General features: G+C 41.2%; 1 protein-coding gene across 4 annotated transcripts; it reads left to right on the top strand.

The window, feature by feature from the left end:
- Nucleotides 1-187: 187 nt before the first annotated feature.
- kif16bb (kinesin family member 16Bb) lies at nt 188-22713 on the top strand. 4 transcript variants are annotated; one of them, XM_029449115.1, is made up of 20 exons: nt 188-410; nt 482-545; nt 639-746; nt 860-1015; nt 1760-1857; nt 4201-4313; nt 4400-4542; nt 4882-5050; nt 5368-5490; nt 5605-5858; nt 5978-6043; nt 6126-6185; nt 11642-11761; nt 11902-11953; nt 12053-12190; nt 13475-13557; nt 15451-15539; nt 18283-18456; nt 19267-19357; nt 20059-22713. In XM_029449115.1, exons 1-20 carry the CDS (start codon nt 337-339, stop codon nt 22198-22200), a joined length of 4317 nt encoding a protein of 1438 aa, XP_029304975.1. In that variant the 5' UTR covers nt 188-336; the 3' UTR covers nt 22201-22713. The 4 variants fall into 4 exon arrangements, with proteins under 4 accessions (XP_029304975.1, XP_029304976.1, XP_029304978.1 ...); XM_029449116.1 differs by having other exon boundaries at nt 190-410; nt 860-976; XM_029449118.1 differs by having other exon boundaries at nt 194-410; nt 860-976; nt 5683-5858.
- Nucleotides 22714-27573: the final 4860 nt, after the last annotated feature.

The raw sequence follows: 27573 nt of genomic DNA, 5'->3' as shown, positions 1-27573 counted from the left end.
TTAAGTGTTGGAGTTTGGTTGAGACTCTTTCCAAGTTATTGAGTTATTGAAAACCGGAGACAACTGCCTGTAATTTATCTAAATTGTAACAGTTCAAAGATACAACAAAATAAATCATATCAACCCAGAGCTGCATAACGAAATGTAATGAGAAAGGAAAAGAAAGTTTAGTGAGTCGCAATATACCCCAGTGGCTGCATTGTGTAAGTACGGGCCCCAGGTGTGATAATTAGATGTGGAATAGGCTGCGTTGATGTTCACGCAGATGCCTTCACGCGGAAGGCCGACTTCAGTTTCAAAGAAAGAGAAACACTGACAGAGAGAATTGGCCGTTTGATGTGTTCTGTTGGATTTAGATTAATAATGTCTTCAATGCGAGTAGCGGTCCGAGTCCGTCCATTGAACAAAAGGTAGGTAGAAAGACTGGTTTTATTTTCTCCCTGAATGAACTCTTATGCCACTCACGTTCACTTTTCTACAGAGAAAAGCAGTTATCGTCGAAGGTGATAATTCACATGAAGGAGAACTCTACATCTATTCACAAGGTATTTTATCACAAAATAAAATAAAACGCTAACGTTATACTGCAGTTAATTACGTTTTTTTAATAAGACTGGGCTGTACATTTGAAATTGTAGCCATCTATTCGAGGAGACGAGCTGAAGGACAGAGAGAAGACTTTTTCTTATGACTTCTCATATGATTCAACTGACCCAGAAAGACCCACATTTATATCCCAGGAGAGGGTATCTGTATTCTGTTAACTACCTTATCTGTTTCAACAATTTGTATATATTTCTGTATTGGGGTGTAGGACAATGACCTGATAATTTAACTAACCTTTTCTCTGCTGCTTCAGATTTTTCATGACTTGGGGTCTGATGTCATGAAAGCTGCATTTGATGGTTTCAATGCCTGCCTGTTTTCCTATGGCCAAACAGGCTCAGGAAAATCTTACACCATGATGGGTCACGCAGTAAGGCCTTCTCTCACCTTTCTCAGCACTGCTACTAAGGTTAAGGTGCCATTTTAATTTATCATGTGAGGTAGCTGTCCTACAAACATTCATCGGTCATTTCCAACTTGAATCCCAAACGTGCCCTTTTAAGCAAGGCCCCTCAATCTTCAGGGACACCCAGGATGTCTCAACATTCACACCACTGTAGATCTTACATTGCAGAATACTCCAGCAGTGCTAGCCCAATGGGCACATGGCACTGACTCCTCACCACATTAGATACTGACTGATGGCAACCTCATCAGACGGCCCTCCCTGTCTCTTCATTTATCTCCATGTTTCTCCCCCACTAATCAGAAAATGTGATGAGGGCAGCAACCCACGGCTTTTCTCTCCTCACCTTGCACAGCAATGGACATTTCACATTACCAGTGAGCTTTCTGCTTGTCTACCAGGAGACGTTTGCAAGGTCATCAGCAAAGCTGCTGTCAACATCCTAGATAATTATATATGGCTCTTAATGCTTACTATCTGTTACTTTGTAATTAAAACAAGAGGGCATGCAGCTCAGAGTGGAATTGCTTTTATGCTTCAGTAACTCTATATCAGATGAGCTGTTGTTTGTGTTGTTCAGAAGTCTTTGCATGTGCTAAATTGTGGTCACAGAATAGCATAGACACCCAAATTTAGAGAACACAATGGGAGCAAAATGAAATTGTCAATCAAAAATAACACTGTAACACTACCATTTTGTAACAAGAGCTCTAAATGCGACATTTTCTTTTCTTTTGAATGTGCCAGGAAGATAAAGGTTTAATCCCACGGATCTGTGAAGGCTTATTCTGCGAGATATCTCGTAGAGGCAAGAGTGATGCCGTGTCATTCTGTACAGAGGTCAGGTAAGGGATCATCATATATGCTTAAAGTAATACAATCATTAAACTTTCAAATATTTAAAAAGATTTCAGGACAGTATTTTACAAATTTTTAATATTTTAAAATATTGGAAATTAGCGTCAGGGTGTGGGTAAGTACATCTTTTAGTACTTTGCATATAGAATTAGTAAAGAAATTTGGTTCATGGCACTGAATCTAAATCTAGTGTTTATTATTTTGATCATCAACATATTAAAAATGAAATATGAAACCACAGGTCTTTTTAAATGTAAGAATTACAAGACTACTGCAAGCCTTTTCTTTAGCGCCACTACGACGATTTTGCTCCTTATATTGTAGTGCAGTGTGTTTTTATAAAAGTATATAGTATGTCAGGCATGTCTTGACTGCCCCCAAAGAATCCATGTGGCTTCAAGACTTCAAATGGGTTCATTTGTTGCCATGAGAGAGTAAACAAGTTAAAAATGAAAACATTTGTCTTGATATGACAAATGTGAAGGGGGGGGGGAAAGGTATTGATGTGGCAGATATAGAGATGTCAGTATTGTCACTTCAACACTGCAGTCAGGCCTCGTTTGTCTCTTATACCCTATGATGCAATTGTGAAAATGGCTAGAACCTTATTTTTTTGCAGGAACAAGTACATGTCTTATTTTCATTTTACAAAATTAAACAGAACTGCAGTAAATTTCATGAGTGTCACCAAAGGCATCGTGGCCACCCAGAAAGAGTGCACACGGGGAGAAAACAAGTTTCTACTTCCAGCTGACAGTGAATAGGCAAAGCATCACAAAGATGATTAATTTTCCAGCTAATGAGTTGTTGTTCCCTGTATTTGCTTCAGTGGTATGGTCTTAATATTTTATATGATGGACTAGCTAACAGGTTAAGATGTTCATTATTTATTTCACTGCAGAAAATGACTTGATCTAACTCTAATGCAGTCCTTTAAACCAGAAGAAGACAACACTGAGGTTTTATTACTATAATCAAAATCCCAGATGATATCTAGCCTCATCACAATATCTGTTTCATGATTACGTGTCGCAGCTCTACTGAAATGATTATGTTGGGAGATAAAATTGAGGATTTTAAGACCATCAAACTAGTGGGAAACCATTATTTAGCCATTTGGTATCATGTGTGCTGCTGGCACATTATTTGGGTTTAATTCAACTCTAGAATTGGTTTGTATCTGACTGGCTCTGCCAGGCCTTGCTTCAGAAATGTTGAATAGCTTGAAAATGACTGTGGGGAAGTTTTTGAGAAATAGCACTTTGCAAATACATGGTCCAAAAAGTGACTCAATTAAATGGAAGTATTACCGTCACATTTTTCCTGCAGACAAAATGAAAAATTTAAGTTTAAGTTATTTAAATGTTTTGTTTTAAGTAGACATGATATGGTAATTATTAAAAATGGTTTGACATTCCTCATACAAACAACGTTGATTTTAGTTACCATTGCCATATTTCATAGGGCCCCAAATTCTCAACATATTTGGGAAAGTGCATGACAGTATAATAATACTGAGCCATTAAACATTTTTTAAGTGATAGTTTCAAGCCTCAGGCATATCTTATCAATGGTCGAGTTTCTGTTGTCGAATTAGTTCAACTATGGGTCAAGTTCCTGTTTCTAACCCTCAACCTTGTTTGACCCAACAATGGCTGCTTCTATGTGTACCCGTCCCCTTGCACTCTGTCTGCAAGAATAAAGCTCTCAAAAGACCATTTATTACATCAAGTATCATTTAGAAATATTATCTCATCACTTGTTTAGTTTGTATCTGCTAAATCCCACAACAGTATGTAACTAACTTAATGATCCTTCCTGTGTTATTGTAATAATGGCAGCTATGCCTCTAATCATTAAAGCTATCTAATATTGTAACCCGTTAGAGTTCTCAACACTTTGCCAGAAAAACACCCTGACTGGCTACATCCACAGGATATGGTCTCTGCCATTCCATCACTGTCACGCTCTCATAAAGACTAATTGCTCCATGCCTTGCATTGTTTTTGAATCAGCCACTCAGAATAGTCCTTTTGCTTCTTGCACACACCCAGTATTGATTGAAGTGCTCTGCCGAAACGTAGTTTGCATAATGTTTGTTTATTCATTGCCAATGCAAGCAGAGAAATGCATGCACAATAGTTTGTCTTTAAAGCTACCGTGCATCTCTTGTCATAGTAGACAAGAAAAATGGCAACTTGTTTTGTTCTCATTTGGTGCTGTGCCATTCACATATCAACACTGAAACCCTTCATTAATCTCTGCCTTTGTGGCCTTGTGTGCAACCTTGGATAACATTTTTGCATTTGTGTTATCTGTCTTGGCACCAGCTATTTGGAGATCTATAATGATTGTGTGCAGGACCTTCTTAAGAAGAGAACTACGCCAATATATGGAGGCTTGAGAGTAAGGGAGCACCCCAGGGATGGACCCTATGTAGAGAGTAAGATGGGGTTTTATTTGCCATCATGTCAATCTCGTCTTGTATATTATGCAGAAAATCTAATGCAAACTACAACTTGTGTCTAGATCTGTCCAAGCACTTGGTAAACAACCACAGTGACATGGAGGACCTGATCATGCTTGGCAATACCAACCGCACCACAGCCAGCACGGGCATGAATGACCTCAGCAGCCGCTCCCACGCTATCTTTACCATCATGTTCACCCAGGTGAGCTGCAGCGCTTAAACATATCCTTGCTGTCATCTCAAATGTTGCCAGTTTGAATTGAGTTAAACATTTTTTTTTTAAGTTTCCCTGCCAACACTTTTGGTGTTGGTAAAGGCCATCCCTCAAGAGCTCTAATTAGCCTTGTTTATCCGTTTTGTGTAATGATCATTTCCAACGGTCTTTTTTTTTTTTTCCATCTTCAAAGGCTTTTACATTTACTTCATCTTAAGAAGCACTTTTGTCGTGATACCGCCTATAAATATTCCTCTGTGATGTTGCCTCTTTTGAACTAGACTGAGATTGCTCAGTAATTATTATTTTATTTTTTTCATGCCACAGGCGTGGTTTGATGCGGAGTTACCACGTGAGACGTTGAGTAAGATCCACCTGGTGGACCTAGCAGGCAGCGAGAGAGCAGAAGCCACGCGGAACACAGGCACCAGGCTGAAGGAAGGTGCCAACATCAACAGATCCCTGGTCACCCTGGGCAGTGTGATCTCAGCGCTGGGTAAATGACAGTTACAGCATGACTGACACTCCATCACATCTTTACTATTGAGCCGATCACATCAATGATGGAGAATGATTGTATTCTGTGCAAGGGTGGTTTTATTCCAAACTAATTTCTGAATGGAAAATTTGACTTGATAAAATTATAAATGGAATTAAAGTCACTGTTGAATTTGTGCATACTAGTCATACTTTAAGAATTTTTAACCCTAATCCCCCACCTCTAAAATAGATCTATAGGCCTTTTTAGAATAAAACATTCATATGTTACTGGAACTGTCCAGTTTCTGAGTCAGTGTATTTGTGACCTTTCAGCTGATCTCAGAGTGGGAGGACAGTCAACAAAAAAGAAGATCTTTATTCCTTACAGGGACTCTGTGCTGACATGGCTGCTGAAAGACAGCCTGGGTGGAAACTCTGTGACTACTATGATAGCAAGTATGTGAACTCTGCTGACACCAAGACATTTCAGGCTGTTTCCAGAAAGTGTGCATCACCCTTTATATTCTTGCCTATTCTCAAATGATACAGACAATGTTAACCACATAATAGTCTTTTTGTTTTTCATGTTTTATCTCACCACTGCTCATCAACCTGTGTGCTTTCCTCCCTGGTGGCCTCTCGTGGCAGCCGTCTCACCTGCTGATGTGAACTACATGGAGACCCTAAGCACGTTGCGCTACGCCAGCCGAGCTAAAAACATAGTGAACTCTCCCACGGTGAACGAAGACGGCAGCGTGAAGGTGATCAGAGAGCTTCAGGCAGAGGTTTCCAGGCTCAGAAGGCTGCTAGAAGAAGCCAATCAGGTCCTGCATATGTTCAAGTTCTCACAAAAGTCCATCAAGGATACTGCAATATGTATGCTGACAGTCTTTTATTCAAAGGTTACATTGTAGGTTTGGCTGTCTTTTCACTACTACTCCAGGTATCCCATGGGGAGTCATCTTCCTCATTGAAGGTAGAGGAGGAGCTGCATCAGAATGAGGCAAGGGTGAGTCATCCTCTGACAAATGGAAAGTGTGGGGGAGGTTTGATGTTCTCCTCTGTAATCAATACACCTCTTTTCCCCCCAGGTCCTAGCACTGACCAAGGAGTGGACCAGCAAATGGGGCGAGACTCGATGTATTTTGCAGGTACAGCAATGATTAATTCATATATTTTAAGTCATTGAGTCATTAAATGTAGTAATGTTAGACATTGCTTTCCACATGACATGCACCATTGCACAAAGGCTGCACAAGTTGTGATTATTTTTTGTTTTCATATTCAAAGACTAAACACAAATGACAAATTCATGTTTAAATCTTTTTTTTATATATTTATATAGTTGATGTCTTTCTGGCTTTTTCTCGGGGCCTTACATGTATGATTACGCCCACCAGATCATCCAGCCAGCTCCACAATCCAGAAGCAATAAGAGTTTGATTCACCAATTTGTTTAAATAAACTATTCTTACAACCCACCGATGAAGAGGCCAAGTGAGCTTTCGCGCAAATACCCTGTGGCCAATTTAACAGCGGTTAGTTTGACTCACAAAAGCCTGATACTCTACGTTTGATTCTTGGAATTGAGCTAGAGGATAACAAGCTACTAACTGGACAGAAGTGCTTGATGATTTGCTTTATTCCTACTGCGATAAAGACAGCCAACGACTTGCAGCAAACCCCTTTTTAGTTTGACATGTAGAAGGTTTTTGGGTTGGGTAAACATTTCAGAATAAAATGGCAGATACCCTTCAGGTACATTCTTTGACACTTTGTTGATTTTTAGAAAGGCAATACTTGTTGCTTATGATTTTGTTGCCTTGTTTTATTGGTTTTCTAGGTCTCCATTTTCATTTTAGTAATATGTCATAACAAAATTTGTATTAAATAATTCCATCTGATGCTTGGTACTGAAGGATATATGCAAGTGAAACAGGTCATTGAGTACATACAGTGTGAAGATTTTCTCTATTAATTTTAACAATCATCAAAGCGGCAAGCTTCCAGCTGAAGTTTTGACAGACGTTGCTGCTTGCAGTAAGGACAATCTACCAGCTGGTGTCACTGCAAGTCTTGTAAACCACAGCCACTTCATGGAGTGGAAAGGCTAATGAGAGTAGAGTCAACCTGACATTTAAATTTAATTTTCCATCTATTTAGGGTTTAAATGGCATCCAAAAACTGAGTTCTTGTAATGATTGTGAAGTTAGTGTGCGTGACAGGGTTTGGGGAGTCTGACAAAGAGAAACTGAACAGACGCGCCTCCTCTTTCAACCCAATATGGTCTCTCTGAGGCTGGGACAGGGTGGCAGCATCCTTTACAAGAATCCAAGCTGCAACAAAAAATGACGCTGCGTGCCAACTGCAGAGTTTACACGAAGCACTTTTTCCTGTGTTGAATTTGTGCCCAACCTCCCAAATAACACCAAATGTCATCTGTTTAGGACTCCATTGTACTCAGCCAAGTAGCCTGTTGCATTATGCATTGAACTGTGAAGCGTGCCAGTCATAAAGTATGCAGAGAAATCTTGTCTCTATCGTACATGCTTAGCAGTACATTCTCTCTAGCAGATTTTGTTTCTAAACTGTTGTTCTGGCCGTTGAAAGATTTGTGAATTTCCAACTTGTAACGGCCGCTATGATCCTGCACCAGAATACCAGAGACAGAAGACATTGTGTAACACGCATGAATGTCGGCTATATATGTGTGGGGGATATTTAACATCCTGATTCTGTATGGTTTGGTTAACGGGTGACATTTAGTGGCTCGACAGCCCTTTATCCATGACAGTGTATTGGAACTCATTAGCAGCTGTCACCGCTCCCTAATGAAGAGGTCTTGATTATTGACATATGACACTTTTGTTTCAGACTGTCCGGCATATTAATTAAAGTTGCAGTGTTGTAAGTCTGTTTTCATGGTCAAGCAGTGATTGCTTTATGCTCAGAGGCAACATCGTCCATCTCTACTGGCAGAGCAGAAAAATATGGCTTATTTAGGGCTGTGCCCATTCATGTAGAAGCACCTGTTATGATGCATGATGCAACGTGACACCTAGGGGAAAAGGCCACTGTACTGGTGACCAGCAGGCCCGCTGTTGTTGCCGAAACTCTAAGTGTTTGATGAATGACTTTATGGATTTGACATTTGTCTTCCTGTGCATTTGCATTCTGCACAGACGTTAGAGGTGGTGTCTTTGTTCAGTTCAGTACAGAGAAGCACATCCAGCCCCAGTTTGAAGTTGGGCACTTCAAAATTCAGCACACGTACTTTACAAACAAAAGCTTAATCACATTTGTGGAATGTATTTAAAGTAGAGTTTTCCTAACAAATGGCCGTGTGTGTGTGTGTGTGTGTGTGTGTGTGTGTGTGTGTGTGTGGTGTTGTACGGTGTTGTACATAGTTCACACTCTCTATATTTAACACATTAAATTTAAGAGCAGTTTTCTCCAACTCTTCAAGTCTCATATATTTTTGTGTTTTAATTTACTAGATGCCATTGCTGAGAGCTAGAAGAGAATTTCAGCTTGGGCCGGAAGGAGACATGTTGACCAAGAGCGGTGTAAACAGAATTTTGAATTCTGTATTCAAAGCAGATTTAGAATGCAAAGTTATTCATCGTCAGCTTCCCAGATTGGTTACAGGGCATTTGGGGAAAAGAAAGTAATTAATATGAGATGGATTCCACAGCAGACTCTTACCAGACAGAGACGGAAACCGATTGAGAGAACAAAAAAGGCAGGAAGAGGGTAAAGTGAAATGTTGTTCTACTTCAGGGGTACACACACACACACACACAGATTTGTGACTATCTCCACTTCAGGATTGGAGTTCTGCTCCCCAGCCACCCTTTCAGGTCCCCTTGTAACACAGTGTTGGGAGGAACCTTAATTTCAGTAAGATAAAATGAAACAAGGTTTCTTTGATCCTAGTGGTTTTTGCATTTCCCAAACATGCTGCAATCAGCACAAAGGCACAAGTTGAGCCTTGAATGCTCTTAGCCCGGCTCTGTTTAATGTCAATTTACCTCATACTGTCAGCACTTGGCACATTATTGCATTTCATGACCTTTTACATATTCTTATCAGCAGCTCTCCTTTTGATTCTTCACATGCCAGTAAAAGTCTGCTCCAAAATAGATTGACATTCTTAAGTTAATTCATGAAAATAGGTTATTATCTGGCCATGTCTGAAACACGCATGGCAATCACGTGTGTTATCGATTCATGCCTCCAACAACTAGGATCTCCTACTGGGGCCTTTTTTAAAATCCACACACAAATAACAAAGGAGTGAGTAAGAAACGGAAATGACTTAAAATGCCAATTATTTTATGTTGGTTACCATTGAATATAACCAATCATTACAAACAAAAGGCTTCATGCCATTTTGAAAGCTGGCCATGTAATTGCCTTGCACTTTCATTTGAGCTTTTATAAAGAGCAGTAATCTGGAGTATAAAAACAGCTCTTCCAAGGAAATTAACCTTTTTAATGTAACGGAGGGATTCAATGCAGAAGTTTTTCTCTTGGCCTGGGTTCAGTACCTGCTTATGTGTTTTGTTGGCAAGTTGCTTCACTTGACGAGTCGCGAAAGAAGTTGGCCTAGTATGGCAGTGTTTTGAAATGCATATATTAACCAAGGTGGGAACCTGAACTGTCAAAGTGCTGAGAAAATTCCATTAAAAATTCTGCCCAACCACAGATGATTGCTTTTAATGGGAGCCTAAATGCTGCCCGAGCCTGGCTGTTGGTCTGGGCCACAGTTAATTACAGTATGTTCACCAGCTGCCTAAATCTGAAAGCAGCCTCTTTTTTTTGTCCTCGTAGCACCCGTACACAGGCTGACTGACTGGGTGTGGTGAGGAGCAACTTTCTCTTGTGATGTCTGAGGAAAGTGCATTAATCTGCCAGGCTGCTCCTCACCTTTTAATGAAGTCTGTGAAGAATCCCTTTTAATTAAGTACAGGGGCTGGGGTCGATGTCTCTCATTTCTCCCATTTCACAACTGCCAATGAGTGAGGAGTTGCTGGTAGTGGACACGTCTCTCACTTCACGGTCCAATCTATATGAAAGCGAGTAGGAGGAGGTTGAAAGAGAGGGGAACTAGTTCATGCAGAGTGTTGCCTCTGAATCCTCCATATGTGATATTTTCTGCCTCGTGGGGAGGTACTTATGATAATCCATGGCAATGTGAGGCATTAGTCCACCAGTTTAACAGAAGAATACTTCTGATAGGGCCACTCGTGCTTGGGTAGACTCTGGGTTATTGAACCACAGCCATTGCCCTGTGAGGAAAAGGTTAGTGGCCTTAAACACTTTGCCTCGAGAGTTAGGTTTCTCTTTATGGCTTAATTCAGAGTGTCGTTTGAACCCAGTAGGTCGTCCAAGGCTGTGTATTTAATCTCTTGTTGAATAATTGACAAATTAACTCAACAAGGTCTTTCTGTTTAGTCTTTTCTAAAGCTTCACTCACAAGTTAGAAATTAAATAATACTAAATTACTTTTTATACAAAGTTGAATATCACCCCTTGACAGACAAGCATGCTGTGACTCATGCTTTTACATTTCCTCCGCAACAATTGTTGGAGGCAGTGAAGCAGATCAGAGGTTTAAGTGTAGCTGTCCTTTGCTTTTAGAAATGGCTTTCAAGGATTAAATCAATTTCTCTACCTCCTTATGGCATTTCTGTAGAGAGGTGCCTTAACACCATTAAATACATATTTATCAGGGGTTTCTGGACAGGCAGAATGAAATGCATTTTTCATGCGGACAGTCAAGTTTGAGTTCTGATTCAACTAATGTTGCTTGTTTGTCACTATAATGCTATTTGTAATATGGATATTAGAAATGTGAAATGTGAAATATGGATATTTAAGTGTTTTTCATCATTTGCTTCTGAGATTTGGTGTTTTCTGTAAAACGCAGGCCATGTTTTATGGGGGGTAAATGACAATGTCCCAATGAAATAGTTTTTATGACTAATTTTACTACAGTTATTCACTTTTCTCAACAAATAATACTCAATTTATGGTAAATAAATGCTTAATGGTTAGGCCATGACATGCTTTCCACTTCACGTGAGCCAACAAGGCACATGAATTCACTTTAGTTTGACCTTCCATACCATACTCCTATCAGACAGGTTGTAAATGACACAGAACTACCTGAAGTTTGTTGCCGTTATCTAAAGTTGACATACTTTACAAGCTCGGAAGTATTTTCATGCAGTGTTGATAGCTATGTATCCATAAAGGCAATGGCGCGTGTTATACAACCCATCATGTGTGTATGTGTGTGTGGACGGCGGCACTGCGTCTGTTTCGCTCGCTGAACACAATGTACAGTTTGACTCTCGCCACGATAATCTGAATGATTTATGGTGTCTCTCTTGCCGTTAGCCACTGTACCGCTTCATGGCGGCACATGGTTGGAACGCTGCTATTCTGCTTGGCCTTCAGGCAAGGAAGAGCAGTCATAAAGAATTCAGTTTTCTGCTGGTTGCCATTAAATGTCTGTCAGCTTTTTTATTTTATATTGTGTGCCATTCCAGCTACAGGCTATTGAATGAGTTTTCCCCCCCTCATGGTATATTCACTATAGGAGGAGACTGTGGCTCTGAGGAAGCAGGGGAGTGGAGTGATCCTGGACTGCCATTTACCTCATCTGATCGGCATCGATGAAGACATGTTCAGCCCTGCAGTTGTCCTGTATTATTTAAAAGTGAAAAGCTAGTTTGAACTTTATATAATTCACAAATGTCTCTATATTTGTCTCAAATCATTACCAGGGTCCAGTGCTTTTGTTAATTGCCAAACGATAGATTGCATATTGTGTCATGACCTTTTTAATCTTCACTGTAGGAGGGCAGAACTCTGATCGGGAGTGATGAAGCATCATGCAGTCAGGATATTGGTGAGTCAAGGTTACTGCACTATATTCCCAGCCGCTGTGTTATGAATTGGACTGGAAATGAGCAGCATTTCTTTGCTTTCATTTTTAATTGTATTGTAGTGCTTCATGGGCCTGGGCTCCTCAGTGAACATTGTGTGCTTGAGAACAGTGCTGGGACTGTGACGCTGATCCCTCAGGATGGTGCACTGTGTTCAGTCAATGGCACTGTGGTAACTGATCCCTGCCAGCTGACTCAGGGTAAGCATTTCTGCAAAGATTAATATGCTCCTGATATTGTTTAATGAACATTGAGGGAGGGGGGGGGGCATGTCTGTAATAATGATTTCTCTCTGATTCCCAATTATTTGGCTAGTGGGAGGCAATAACATGCTCATCCATTTTGAATGCAGTTATATGAGATCACTGCATCACATCTGCAAATGAAATCCACTTTTATGTCCCTGGCACCCCCACGGCAGCGCACTCGGGGCATGAGCGGATTGTGAAAACAGCTCTCCACGGGGCAGATGCCATTTCTCTTACTAAACATTTTGAAGGGCGAGGGACCCCTGACAAAGCCCCAGGCCCTCGATTTAATTGGCAGATGGAGTTGATAGGCCCGACAGGTTTGAAGTGGGCCAGAGCATTAACCTTTCAAAGGACGGAGCCGAGCAGAGCAAAAAAACTCTTGCCCCCTGAGCAGACTTTGCTTTCCGGGGCTGGGAGCTTTCCCCGCTTACTACCGCCTCATCCACACTGCTTTACTTTCCAGAGATAATAACTGCACACAGAACCAGGCGGCGCAGGGTCTGGCTACGCAAGTCTTATAACCATTTCAATTTATCCCATATCCCCCTCAGAAACGGTTGCATCTGAAGCTATTTTCTTGAACAAATGATAGTAATTTTCAGTCCAACACCAGCTGGAATCCATCACAGGCTGCCCTCTCAGGTGCTTTGTCACTCGTCAGAAGTCATTAGTAGTAGCAAGATTAGTATTTGCTGTGCTGAGAGGAGGAGGAATGAAGAGGAGACCTCTAGAAAATCTGTGGATGTGGCCTTATGAGTGAGAGTCTGATTTATAAACCCTAATATCACTTTGATTCTATAGCTTTACAAGACTTCTCAAGCTCCCATGGACCATTTTCTCTGGTAAATCATCCCCCTGGTCGAGGTCACTGCCAATCACATCGATGATTGTGTTCTTCATGGCAATTCATTCACTTTACCTCAACAGAGGAAAATGTTGGGAGAACTTTTTGTGCCATTTATCAACTTTTCCCTATGTTCACTACGGAGTGATTCCCATGGCCAAAGTCTATTGCTCCTCGCCTTTTTTATGCATTATAGATGCTGTGCCAGACCTCCAAAGGATACCTGGCAGACCTTCAGCACCATTACTGTCAATTGCATCTGTTTTACCAGCCTTTCTCACGCTGTATAGTGTAATTCAGTACTTAGTGCAGCAAATATAAAGTTTCAGCTGGTAAGTGAGTTGGTGATTTGACACTTTTTCATGCCTTACCTCTTCGGTCACCTCTAGGTGCCGTCACACAGCTAGGAAGAGGAACCATACTCCGGTTTAACCACCCGACTGAAGCTGCCCAGCTTAGAGAGAAACGTCAGGTACAGACGTTCCTGTTGTGTTCTTGTACTATTCTGCTGTTGTGTAAAGCTGAGGGAGGCTCTTTCAGAAAAGATGCTCCCATAACTGCATTTCATCATCATGCACTTTGTTTCCATAACTACCATCTGTAATATCTGCTTCCCTCAGCAAACATCGCTCATGTTGAACTTAATTCACACTTCACTCCACATCGGAAACTGCATAACACCACCACCAGCGTGTGATCATGCAGGTCCTTTCTGATCAGCTGTTACTGCTTGTTTTTGCCTGTTTATCAGGAAACTCTTGTTCTTTTTACTGATTAATTGGCTCATGAAAAGGCTCCAGAGAAGCTTAAAGACGCTCTCTGCTGCTCCTGAAAGAGAACAGGTGAAGCGGCTTTCAAAACTGGCTGCTTTTTGTTCAGCTTGGAACAGCTCCCTCTTGGCTTTTATTCACTTTCATGTGCTTTTTAAAGAAGCGTTGTGCGAATACACCCTTTATTCTGACGAAACCGCAACCAGTGTTCCTCTCCAATAAATTGTTAATATTTGAGTATTCTTAAATTAGGTTGCGTAAGTGGGTGTTTGAATAAAAACCTGTAAGTGTTCATGTGCCGGGCAGAATGAGTAGGATTCTCTGGTTGCGGTTTGTAAACATTCAAAGTAAGCCCTTCCTCTCCAGTTCCACGACACCAGAAGTGCTGCATGCCCTGTTACCGTAGTTAGGGTCAGTAAGCCAACCACAGACATGCACTTATTTTTAAACAAGCGTTGTCCGTTTGCCGTTTCACCTCCTTTTGTGGGGTTTTTCAGTATTGTATCTGCCATGTTTTACGATTTGGCATCTGATCACTACATTTTTATATGCCCAGAAATGTCCCTAACTCAGGAAAATAATACAAATCCAGGCAGAAAGCAGTGTCTGCAGATACAGACACAGCAAAACACTTCTAGTGGGTCATAAGTGATGATTCAGAATTATTTTTGTAGGAGTATACATAGTTTTTTGGGAAAATCCTACTCATTCTACTTCACTTAGAATTAAATAAACAATGGCTGAAATTGTTCAAATTTAAGTAAAAAGTTTATGGGTGTCAAAAGTACCACTGTGTGCTGCTGGTGATAGTTTAGCCCCAAACCAGAATCATTTCAGACAATATATTACAAATCATTTTTTACATGCATTTCCTTTTCCCTTCCTATCCTTGATATCTACAGAGAGATGGGGATAAGCATTTCCTCTTGCTTTATACCATTTTATGTTGTAAAATGGATTCACACACCATTTTATATGTTTTTTGACAGCTTCCTCTGCATTATTGAAAATTGCACACCATTACAGCAAAGTGAAGCACAGACATTCAGGACCCGCTGTGGTTACAAGAGACTTTGTCATTCATTTTTAACATCGATTCCATTGAGATGGTCTCAAGAGTTCCACATTGCCTCAGTCTTAAAATATGCTACCACACAGAGAATGCAGTGTGTAACTTTGGTTTTAAAACTGTATATATCAATAGTGACGGAAAATTGTAACGGATAAGTGCTAAAGATAAACTGTAAAAAAGTACATAGAACCATAAGAGTGGACCTACACTACATCTGCTCTCTCAAAATGCACAACCCTTTTCATTTAGGAATATGTGATAGTTTCATGCTGATTACCCTCATTTAGAAGGGCTTTAATTTACCAGATATTAGATTTTGACATTCCTCCAAATGTTGTAAAATTTCTTCAATCTACCCTCCTTATGTTTTGTGAAAAGCAGGTGTCATGAATACTGATGACAAACGGCCTATACTAAAATTAAACCATTGCATAACTGCGACTCTACCGCAGGCAGCCGTCACTCATTTCTCACACTCCGACAGATTTACATTTACAGTGCTGTCTCATTCTGTTGTCTGCAGAGCGGGCTGCCGTCTGCCTTCAACCTGACCTTGACTGACATGTCCAACTCTACTGAGAATCTGTCCAAGGTGAAGCTGCAAAACCAAGGGTGAGACATATGCAGACATGTGTAATAGCTCTCAACACTGTGACCCAAGCATAACTGAACCCAGTCCACCTCAATCTGCACACAGTGCCTGCTTATTGAGCAGCATTCATCAGGCACATAGACCAAATCAAAGCCATAAATCACGGCAGCATTTCTTTGAGGAGAGGTGGGAACATGCAGAAAAGCCATTCTGAAGCGCATCATGCTGAGTCAGTGGAAATCACAGAAGGCAAGTCTCCTACAGCCCGTAGGCGTGTCCCAAACAGCCTCTACTTCTGTAGGTAGTGAACTGCCCTGTGTCCCATTTCCAAAATCACTGCAGTGCACTTGAAGTTCAGCTCCCCCAAATTTCCAAAATGCACAGTTAAAAAGACGACGAAAGTACTGATCAGAAGTGACATCATACAAAAACGCAACACTGCTTTCATAAACTTTGGTCTCAAAAGGCACATTTTTAATATTTGTTGCTTTTCCAAATTGGCTGAAGGTAAAGTTTATAGGTCCATGTTTTATATTGGGCTGTTTTACAATAGTGCTCCTTCTTTGTACAGTCAGTGTGGCTCCTTGTATGTAATCCTTATATCTTGTCATATTTTAATAATTATTAGTAGATGAAAATGAGCAGTATAGTGTATTAAATTCAGTTTTTAGTGTAAACTTACATTAGACTGCTATAATTGCATAAAGATCCCATGCACAGTGGCTTTAACAAACGGTAACAGTAATTATTTTGTCAGTGCTAGCTCCTCACTATTTATTTTATTACAATACAGCCTACCAAGCTCTGAGAGAGACCGTGTTAATGTGACTGATCGTTATACCCTGCCACTGCCTTGGAACTGTGTGACAGGTCATTGATCTGTCAGTGTCTTAGTGTTCATTGAATTAGTGCCCAAAATCCAATTCACTCTCTAGTGATTCACCACCTACTGAAGAAAGTGAGCAATTTGAGACACCCCCAGTCTCATGATCTGATAACCCTCCCTGATGTTTTACAGCATGTGGAGTTGTCTGACATGTAATTTCCCTCACAGTGCAGTATCCCCTAAAAACAGCACTTCCGCTCAGGTGATTCATACTGCTTTCAGTCCGACACCTGCAACCGTTTTCCCGATCCACTGGTCTGACACTATTTGTATGTGAAAGTGTGAAAACATGTGCGTGTGAAAATGTGTGTGTGTGTAGAGGATTACTTCAAGGCTGCTATTAATCGACCACAGAGGCTACTGTATTCATCTCTCTGTGTCAGAAACACTTGGTTTGTGTGTGAAAGTGGTATCACAGTGGGCGTCTGGTAGACGGGAGACTTGGATAGCTTGATTGAAGTCCGTAGGTGTTAAAGGCAGATCAGCAGCAGGACTGATGACTGTTTTTTTACGTTGTAGAAATGCGCAAATATGGCAGTGTAGCACATTGCAAAATATGCACGTTTTCCTTTTGAACATGCACCATAAAATATTATTTATAATATTTGAACCTTCCACCAAGGATGAGTCATAATCTGTTTGGCTGTGAGTAAATGTATTTTCCTTCTCTCGCTGCTTGGATATGTATTCCATCCTTGTTCTGCTTGTTGTTCATGTAGCATAGTCCTTTGCAGCAAGGACAGAATTGATCTCTAAGTTTTCCCAATTATCTTGGAAATAAGCCTTGGTGATAAAGAGCAAATGGTGGCTGTGAATATCTGTTGAGCTCTGGAACTGACACAGGATATCATCGAACTGACTTGCGATTGCTTGAGGGGGTGCTCCTTTTTACAACAAAAGCAACCTGCCCATTATCGGCTAAATCAGTTGGATCACAGACTCTCACTTGAGAGTTCGGACGGCATTAACAAAAAGTCCAACCTGCTCCTTACAGCATGGGTTTACTTCACATTTGTGCATTTATCCAGATCTTTGATTCACTGATGTTTATTTTTGTGATGTCAAGGTGCATTTACGTCAGCTGAATGCAGATTTACTCAGCCAGCCTTGCCTCTAAGCATGAGGTGTAGAAAACCAATTGAGCTTTTAGATTGGAAACATAAGATGGATACTCCTAGGAGAGGCAAGGAAGCATAAGAAAGGGCAATGTTTGTCTGTTATGGCAAGGTCCCATGCTTGTGTACTGTGCATGAATTCATGACCGTGCGTAGTAAAAGTTGGCCCATTGTGTTCATAAAAGAGATGAGGCCGCTTTCCTGATTAAGCACTCGTCTATAAAAGAGACCGTATGTTAAAGCAAAGTTGTAATACTGCTCTTTCAAACCCAGCAAAGTCTGGACTTCCTGTGATGGAGCGGACTAGCTGGTGTTTGACCCATGCAGCTTTTAATGGCCATCTCAGCTCTGAAAGTGCCTCATCTGACAACCCTCTCAGTATCTTCCACCTCTGCCCAGAAGTCCAAGAGGCAACTTTACTATTTGCCGCCTCCTGACCACCGACAGGCTGTTATTAGGAGTTGAATCTTCTGAAATTGTGTTTACACTGGTTAACATCCATCACTATAGGAGCTCCTGTGCCGCACCTCCTGACACTAGCCTTAGTGCAGCTAGCTCTGTAGGCTGTTTTTTTCATTTTTGTTTCACTTTAAGCTCTTCTTTTTAGCCAAACTCACAGGTGTCTCTTTCAAATATCTGGGTTGGAGTTTTATAAAACAGCCACAAAATGACCTGCAAATGTTTGAAAATGGTATGAGATGTGTTGCATGTAGGACTTTCCATATAATCTGTGTGGGTGTGCATGTGTGATGTGATATCTAGGAGGATAGAAAAGAAGCTCAACCAGCAGGAGGTGGAATGGCAGCAGGTCCAAGAAAATCTGAACAGACGCAACCAGGACATCAAAAGACTTTCAAAGGAAAACAGTAGGGCTCCCCATCAACAGCGAGCAGAAAAGAAGACAACGGGGGCAGAGAAGGAAGAAACAGGCAATGGGTAAGTTAGTGGGAGGTGAACTGTGCTCTCTCTGTGTTGAGGTTAATGAATCCGTTGTTTGTGTACCAGTTTTGTTCGCTGTCATTCCACAGCAAGAACACTGAACAACTGCATGTGAGCAAAGTGTGTGTGACAGGACAAAATGGTTTCAAGAAAATGTGGCCTGCTTCTTAGACTGGAAATCCCAGATCAGTGTTCATCCATTTGTTCATGCGAGTAGACAAACTTCCCTGAGTGCAGGACATCCTCTGTACTGATCCTCAGGATCTGCAAAAAAGCCGTTAATCGTCACGAGGACCTGCCCTGTGATCCCTCTTGTTGATATTGTCAATGTTTTAGCGCTCCTGCTTCCCTGCTGCAACACACAGAGCTAAGCCAAAGCCTCTGTTTACTGTCAAAAATCATTCTGAGCTGTATATTTGGTTTCTGCTCCCCCCTCTAGAGTGCTGAGTATTGTATGTAAAGCCTCAAATCAACATGCACAGAATCTATTTAATTTCACAGCTAGTAGAGTGGCTCTAATCTCATCCAGCCATTTGGGCTGTTTGCTTTTCAAATCTAATGGATGTTTTTTGTGGGGGGGGGGGTCTGGGAGTTATTGCAGTCTGCAAACTGTTTGAAGTCTCCAGTGTCACACCACAACAAATAATTACATTTGCTTTTGAAAACGAAGAGTCTGTTAGCATGTATACGCATATAAAGACAGTTGTGTTGTGCACACACCTCGTCATATCAAGACGCAACTTTTGTTTTCTGATGGTGAAGCGACGAGAATGAAATAATACATGTTCATATTCTGTCATTTTTCAGCCAGATGGATGAGCAGTCTGCAGAGACAGCCGAGTCCACAGTGCCAAGCAGCTGTCTTGCCTCTTCCACAATAGAGAAGCTCATGGTTACCGTATGTATTCACATTTTATTTTTGTTCTATAGTTACAACATATTACACGCTTGATTAAATATAATGGAAATAAGGATATAATCAATTAGCCATTGGTAGTTTCTGCATTGTTTTTGCTGTAAAGCACTTTGGGCTGCAACTCTTGTATGAAAGTTGACATACAAATAAAGCTTATTATTATTATTGAATTAAATCTTTCTGCCACTGTGCTCCTCAAGTACTAGTCCCTTTTTGTCTTTGCAAAACAAAGCAAATGTCAATACCAACGTTACCCCCTCTTCAGCCAAGCCCAATACCGATTTTCACGAGGCGTGAAATACCTTTTCCCTTGGCTTGTTGTGTTTGTTTATTATGCACATATTTTCTTTGAAACCCCTACAGGAAAGTTTAATAGGGTTTAAATGACACTCATTTTATGAAAGCGTATTGCAATGAGAGCACTTTTGAAGTATTTGTTTATACATGTACCTTGTTATTCTTCACTCAATTTTCATATGCATGTATTTATGTATTCAAATATAATTGAATACATAAATAAAGATGCATTTTGCAAATTGTTATTTCTGTTCCTTCTTGGCAATGGCAGTACTTATTTTTAAGGAAATTGCTTAAACTAAACAGTATTTTGGAATTACTCTGTATAAATGTTTTATTTCCTCATTGTTTCTCCTTTTCTCACCCACTTACAAAATATAAACTAGGTCATACCTGAAATATATCCTGTCCATCACATTAGTTTTGACTTGGATGGAGACTCACTACAGGGTGGGATAAGCACCAGGGATGGCCACGAGCAGGAGAGGGACTCGTGTCATAAATCAGGGCCGGGGCTCATGTCTGAGTGGCCACGGAGGAAAGCTCAGAGCGGGGCTGGAGTTGCAAGTTCTAAGAGCGATGAGGTTTGGTCAGGGGATGCCAGCCTCCAGCAGACAAGTGTCCTGGGTCCGGGTGATGGATGTGGCACGAAGCCAGAGGGGAATGCTAACAAGATCAAAGGCGTCGTGGCTGACTGCTACAAGGAGAGACCTGACTCTGGTGGGAGCTCATTAAGCAGCATGTCCCACCTGCAGAGCAGCAGAGGAACTATCTCGATGTCTGTCCTCCCACAGACCAGCGCTCATCTGCAGCTCGACATAAAGCCTCTCAGCAGTCGGGCAGCCTGCTGTCCACCTGAGGAAACTACCTTCGAGGGCCAGTTTGGCTGTGGAGAGATGGATGAATCTGGGGGTTTGGAGGAGATCCTGGCAGTGTGTGAGACAGAGACTGCAGCAGCCATAGTTCAACGCTCAGGGCTGGGATCTTTTGTCTACAGAGTTTCTTTGTTTGCTCAGGATGCAGGGCGTCTCCTTTGGAGCTCCCCCACAGTATTGCAGCAAGTCAGGGAAAAGGGACTTCAGCATGTTGGGGCCCGCTGGTCAAGTCATGTTGTCTCTCTAGTCAGGGAGAGTAATGTTCTGTCTGCAGTGAAGGACAGCAAGGTCTTCTCTCTGGTAAGGGATAGTCACATTTTTTCCCTGGTGAAAGCTCTTCCTCTCATACAACACATCCAGATGGATATTACTCAACACCTTCAGCCTGAGGAGGCATTTCAGATGATTCAGGGCTGCATTAATCCTGACACCGCACAAACCTTTGACAATGCAGAAGAATTGCAAAACGACATTCCGCTGATTCCAGAAGATATCTTGACAAGGAATAAGAGTATTGAGGATCTGCAGTTACCAGAAGAGCAAGACATGTCTGAAATTGATGTAAAACAAGGATACACACTGATTACAGGGCTGTTACCAGTAAAGCATATCAGTCAGCCAGAGGTTACCCATGCACCTGAAGACAAAGATCAGGCATTGGAGAACTCAAGGACTGTGCACAACAAAAACAATGTCAACATGTTTTGTCAAACGGTCATCTCCACCTCACTGCGCACCTCTCAGAAGATTTTAGCTCTCTATTGGCTGAATGTTGCTAAATGCAGCCAACCTGAGCCCCGTCCTGCCCTCCTGATCCTAGCAGAGACTGGCCTCTTCACCATGACCTCCGACTCTGGGCGCCTGGTTTTGTTCCATCACCTCCCCTTGTTGCAGCTGAAAGAGGTGCAGATAGGCTTAGCAGGCCACAGTCTGCGTTTGATGGGCACTACAGAGGAGAGCATCCTGGGAGTCTACACCCACAGCCAGCAGCTTACCAAAAAGCTGTGCTCGGCCATACTTGGTGTCATCTGCCCTAGGGACAACAGGGTCTCTCGGCACCCACTGCTCCATGGAGACTTGATGAAGTTGTCTTTAGACTGGCAGGCCTGTGTACCTGACCTGCTGCTGGATGCTGGTTTAAAGGTTTGCTGCCAGTTTCAGAAAAGTCTTGCTGATCTGGTTTACTTTCTTTATTGTAATATGGATGATGAGACCGTAACTCTGGGAGACGTGCAGATACTACTCTACACAGGTGTAGGGGTGAGCATCAGTCCCAGTACCCTCACTGAACCTCTGGCCCAGCTTTTACTCACTGACACCCACCTTGGCCTCGTGCAGGAGGATGCTGTCTTTTACCCGACTCTACGCACTGTAACGATAGTGCCCCGCCGTCCCCAATTCAATGACTTAACTCTCCGTCAGCGCTCAGACGTGCGCTGCGTGCTGGTGCATGATGAAGACGAGCACGGTGCTGTCAGTCTGGATGTAATCTTGGCAAATGTGAGGGGCAGGGGTCACCCTGAAAGCGTGACTAAGGCAGCTACCCCGTCTGCACAAGCTTCAAATTCATCTCCGCATGCAGAAGTGTGGAAATTAACTTTCAGTTGCTCCTCTGAGGCCGCTTTCCTGATTAAGCACTTGTCAAATGTCTGATCAAGGACTGAACAGGCAGTAATGAACAGCCCAGCTTGAAAACTCTCACTCACAGGGAGCAAAAGTGCATCCCAACCAGACAACGCAAAGGACAGCTTCACTGGTAAATGACAGTGGAAAACTATGACCTATTTTGAAGTTTCCGTATTGATTTGTTTTTGGAGAAGTTTTTGTCATTTTAATAATGCATGGCTTTAGCACTTTTATCTTTAAAGCCCTTGAATTTCTTTCTTGTATTGTTTTTCTTCTTTAACCATTAGCCCCCGTTATTATTTTTGACTAAGAGGTTGTCAGTTTAATGTGGGATGTTTTAAATAATTAGTTCAACATAGAGGATTAAAAACATGTTTGTACCGGTTTCGTTTGTTTCATGGGCATTGTAACATTTCTTTTTTTTTATATTTTATATTAAAAGTCGAATCAAATTATCTCCGTCATGTTTACTTGAATGATATATGTATGTCAAGCTGTTGCCAAATAAAATATATTACATAAATAAATATTTTATATTAATAAAATGTTGTTTTGTTAAATTTATTTAATTTTGTTAAAATAAAAGGAAGGTCAATCCAATGCTGCTCTGGAGTTGTGTTTAACACTTAGAATGCAGATAAACTTTTAATTTGGGGAGTCTGATTTGTCTATGTTGTCTTCCTAGCATCTCCGTCAGGCTTTCTTTCTCTCTACTCTCTTCTCTGTTATCTTTGGCACAGGCTCCTTTAAAACATGTTTTACTTCTAGCCTCTTCCTCAGTGTCTTGGACTCTACACAAATCTGTATTCCACTCTTATCGACCTCTACACTCTTAGTCAATCTGAGGTCAAGGTTTCCTCCTTCGCACAATTGCTCATTGGGTTTATCACTGCCAGTCAACATTGTCTCAATCCAGGACCAGACTTGTTTGTTGTATGAGAACTGCTTTATATTTTGAATAGTTTTATAATGCTGCATCTCTGGGAAATAACCAGAGTCTGATTCACATCTCGAGAGTTGCAGCCAAAGACGGTTTGCTCCCTGTCTTGACTGAGTGACCCCATCCAGTTTAGAAAATTACAGGGACAATATAGTGCAATCAGTCCTCTTGTCTGCTCCAGTATGAGGGATGGAGATTTGGCCTTGAATGAATACATGTCTCACCTCGTAGCGTTGAGGTTGAAGCCAGGATGATATTGATATGTGGGTATTTTAATATAAACTGCAAGATGAGATTGTCCTTCTGGAGATGAGACTAAAAAGTCAGTATTTTGAATGACTTTGTTCATTCTTGAGGCAGTTGGCCAACATCTTAATACCCCCCCCCCCCCCCCCAACATGTAAAGCCTTCAGTGTGCTGCTAGTGAGACAGTTATGTAAATTATTGAGGGGTTGTGAGTAATCTTTAATGCTACCATTGAATTATTTCTCAACTGTCAAAAATCAATGTTTAGGAATTTATTTTCTGTCCAAATGAGAGACTACTGCAAATCTGCGATCCCATTATTTCACTGACTGCTTTGCGTCTGAAATAGACAAGAGCTCTTCTTGGGCACAGCCTGGTTAAGGGGAAGTGCTCGCTCTCAGACAGCAGATACACATACACACTGCCAGGCTCTGAATCTCTAATCATTACTCTGTAATTTCCCACTGGGTTCTCCGGCCCTAATATACACCGTCAGAGACGGCACATAACAGGATAATTTGTTTACCTCCTCCTTGGGAAGCATATGAACGTGACCTAGTCACTTCTCTCATTGCTTGGCTGTTGATGGGGCTAAATATGTTTTGCATCAATCCTTATCATTCTGCCTGCCCATAGCATTCACACACATTCAATAATTCACTTATGTTTTCTTTAGAGGTTTTAAAGACTAATCCACAGCCTACTGCTTCGGTGCAAATTGGTCCTGATGTTTATATAGATATCAAATCAGTTTTGATGTGGGCAAACTTAAAACCACCCCATCTTCTTTACTTTCTTTTGCTTGAGTCTGTTACACATGCAGTTTTGCTCTAGAATAAATAAACATCTCGTTATCCCAAGAACTAATCTTTCAATAGAGATGGCTTCCCAAGTTAACCTGGTAGTAGCCTTTGGAAAACATGCCAGCAGATGAGCAAAGAACATTTACAATGCTGGTGTTGAGTTTGCCCTATATTGAAAAGACACAAACCCCTGTGTGGATAAATGCGGTTTATATCTAACACACCCTTCCTAATCTGGCGGTGTATTTAAGCCTCTCTTCTCAATCGAACAAGAAGGCTACAAACTGCAGAAACTACTAAAACCTTCTGCTACTATTTGCATTCTTGACTGGCCAGCTATGTTGGACAGCATAGTGCAGGAAATATTAGTTTTTTGCTACCTGCTCAGCAGCTGCTAAAGTTGTTGCATCACCTGTAACGTTAGGCCACAAATGCACTAAGGAAGCAGACATTTTGGGATGCGTGACCACAGCTGTATTCTCTTTTGAAATGCCGGATGACCACTGCCTCACTTCAACAAGCTAAGTACTTGCTGCTTGTGCTAATATGTCTATTCTTGGCTCTGTGGTGCTGGTGTGTATAGGCTGTTGTCAGCTAGCTAGAGCTGCTCGCAGCCAGATACTTCAATGTTCTTCACAGTGTAAATGTGATTATCGCGGAACTTTAACGCCTTCTGGTATAATAGAGGAAAGTTGTCTTGCTGACTTTCTTTCTTTTGAGACACTGACCGTTAAATACAGGATGGTACATTATTTGTTTTTGGCCATTTTTAGAGCATTTGTTGTTGCAGGAAAAGCACAGGTGTGCAGAATCACATTAACGATGGCGCAGTTCAATTAAGCAAACACGATAGCTGGAGTCGGTGTTACTGTTTAAATGAAAGTCGCTAGTAATGCTATTCATTACACTGTTTCTGTATCCTCTGTCATTAAACACATGTTTTTGGTTGCCACTTGGAAAGAGCTTCTGTCATTGATTTTTGCCAACGCTCCTGCTTACTGTTTTGCTTGCAATGTCATGGTGTATACTGGCTGCTGGTTTTTTGTCTTGAGTTTTTAGCTGCTGTCTAGCTATGTGCAATATTTATAATGGTATTAATTGTGAATTAAGGTACTGCAAGTTCTTATAGTTGCTGAGCTAATTTTCTTTTGGTTATTAGCCACGTGCTGCATTATGCTCACTTATCTAGTGGTAGAATATATGCATTATATAAGTGTTATGGGCTTTGTGACATTGTATTCTCTCTGAAGGTTGTTCCTGATTTTGGAGGCTTTGGAGGTTATTATGCAACCTGAAGTCTATTAGAGGATAATATTGTATGTTTAAGAGATGTAAAAATTCTTGTCTTGTACATTAACATAATGTTGAAGTCATTATGGCTTTTGACTTACGATAGGTAATTGCATTCACATTTTCTCCATACACCTCGATTAGCCTACATCTAAACTGCTGAGCTCCTGTTCTTTGGTCAATGCTGCTGCTACACTCAGCTGCACCAATTACCAATTAAAGTTTATATAGGCTATAGACTCATGGGTCTCTGCTTATCACGCTACATTTCATAAAAAGATTATCCGCTCCAACCTGTGAATTTGTGTAAGTAAACAGTCACACTGTTAGTCTCTGTTTATGTGCCTTGCATAGTTGGGTTGTTGCGTTTCAGTTCATCCATCTCAGTTCAGTAGAAGTCTCAGTGTCGTCGGTCGGTCGGGCTTCTGAGTGTTTATTAGTAGATAAAAACCAAAGTCACACAGCACTCTCTTTTTGAAGGCTTTGTCAAGGACACTTTTTCAAGTTCAACTCCAGCTGAGTTGAGGTCTTTTAAATGGTCAGTATCTGCATCCCCACTGTTTTAAATGTATTTAATTCAAAAGCAGCAGAACGTAATTAACTTCATCACTATACTCCCATCTAATGAAGGCGAGTGTTTGCCAGCAATAGCAGGTTTTATCGCGGCCTCTAATGGAACGTGTTGGGGGTGAGTCTCAACTGAGACGGACACAATGGCAACCTGAATGTCACTGGCATCTTTGAGCGGCACTCATTTGTGAATGTCTGTCCACGGGGCAGAGAAAAGTCTCTGGCCTCTCGAAGGATGAGTTTGTCACACAGTGTCATTTTTAAATTGGTCTCCATCTCTCCCTGCCCACCCCTGCGTAGTTTTGGACCTCACATGAGCTTCATTAGCATTTGCAGGAACTGGGAGACATTTACCACCATGGATTGTGACAGATTTCACAAGCTCAATTTTACTGTTGCCCTGGGGGGGAAGAGGCGGTGCTCACCATCTGTTGATTGTGACTGTTCTCGGCACTTCCATAAGAGACTGCCATTGCTAACAGTCCTATGAAAATCCCGGTGTCTACACAAGAAATAAACACTTTAATTGAGATTTGATTCTCCTAAAAGTTGAGGTAAAGTTTTTTTTTTTTTGTAGAGTTTTGTTTTGGCAAATTGGCAGGCGAGCAAAGACATTTGCCTTCATTTAGATTTTCTTTTTGGGGGGTCAATACTGGAATTATGCTGTAGACTGATTGTAGGGAAAACGCCTTAATCTGTCGACCACATAAATACTTTGATGTCACTGCACTGATTGTGGATGAGGTCTTGATTGTGATTGACCTTTTGCCTCCAGTGGGGGTAGATTTGGGATATTGTTACACAGGAACTGCTGTTTGGTTTAATAAATAGCCCACTAATAAATGAATGATTGGCTCCTACGGGTAATAGGAATGAGAGTTTGTACTATTTGAGTTGAAGACATATTGAATTCTGATAGGATAATAGGGGGAGACAGAAAATTCTGTAAATAGAGCTTAAGAGGAAGTTATGAGACTCATTAACGAGTAAAGAAAGACTTAAGAATGAACTTTTTTTCATAACAGAACTTTAACTTGGTTTAGTTAAGATATTCAACCATATCACTGTTTTACATTGCTCGTGGCTACAGGTCTGTTAATTACCTTTTTTTATTTTAAAAACTGACATTAAAAGTTTGTTTCAGTGACACTCACTGCTAATTAGCTTTCAACTTGCCTGTGTGGCTGCTCTTGTGTAATTCTTTTATTCATAAATTGAATGTGCAGCTTACAAGCTTAACATCTTGACAAAGCAGCGCGGTTCATCTTTGTGCTGCTGGCAGGGCACTGCAGTCCTTTGAGACCTGAGAAGTATTTGTGATTATGTTTTTAATAAAAAGAGATGGAGGTGCTGTGTTGCACGTTGCACAGAAAGAGTAGCTCCTTTGAGTAGATGTGCTTTGACATGATTTTCTTAAGACTCCCATAAAAGTTGGAGAAAGAGATGAAACTTCAAATATTCATGAGCAGTGCTTAACCGAAAAGCTTTCCACGTATTCCACAAAATAAACTTGTAAAGGAGCTAAAGACGGCACATTCTATAAAGAGGAAC

The sequence above is a fragment of the Cottoperca gobio genome, chromosome 15 (genome assembly GCF_900634415.1).
Source record: "Cottoperca gobio chromosome 15, fCotGob3.1, whole genome shotgun sequence".
Taxonomy (NCBI): domain Eukaryota; kingdom Metazoa; phylum Chordata; class Actinopteri; order Perciformes; family Bovichtidae; genus Cottoperca; species Cottoperca gobio.
This window is presented reverse-complemented; position numbering and strand designations above follow the sequence as displayed.

Excerpts from the sequence above, each read along its gene's own strand:
- kif16bb (XM_029449115.1), top strand. The coding sequence starts at position 337 with ATGTGTTCTGTTGGATTTAGATTAATAATGTCTTCAATGCGAGTAGCG. Across the intron at positions 747-859 it reads CATTTATATCCCAGGAGAGG|ATTTTTCATGACTTGGGGTC; the intron begins GTATCTGTATTC and ends CTGCTGCTTCAG. Across the intron at positions 13,558-15,450 it reads AGCTTAGAGAGAAACGTCAG|AGCGGGCTGCCGTCTGCCTT; the intron begins GTACAGACGTTC and ends TGTTGTCTGCAG.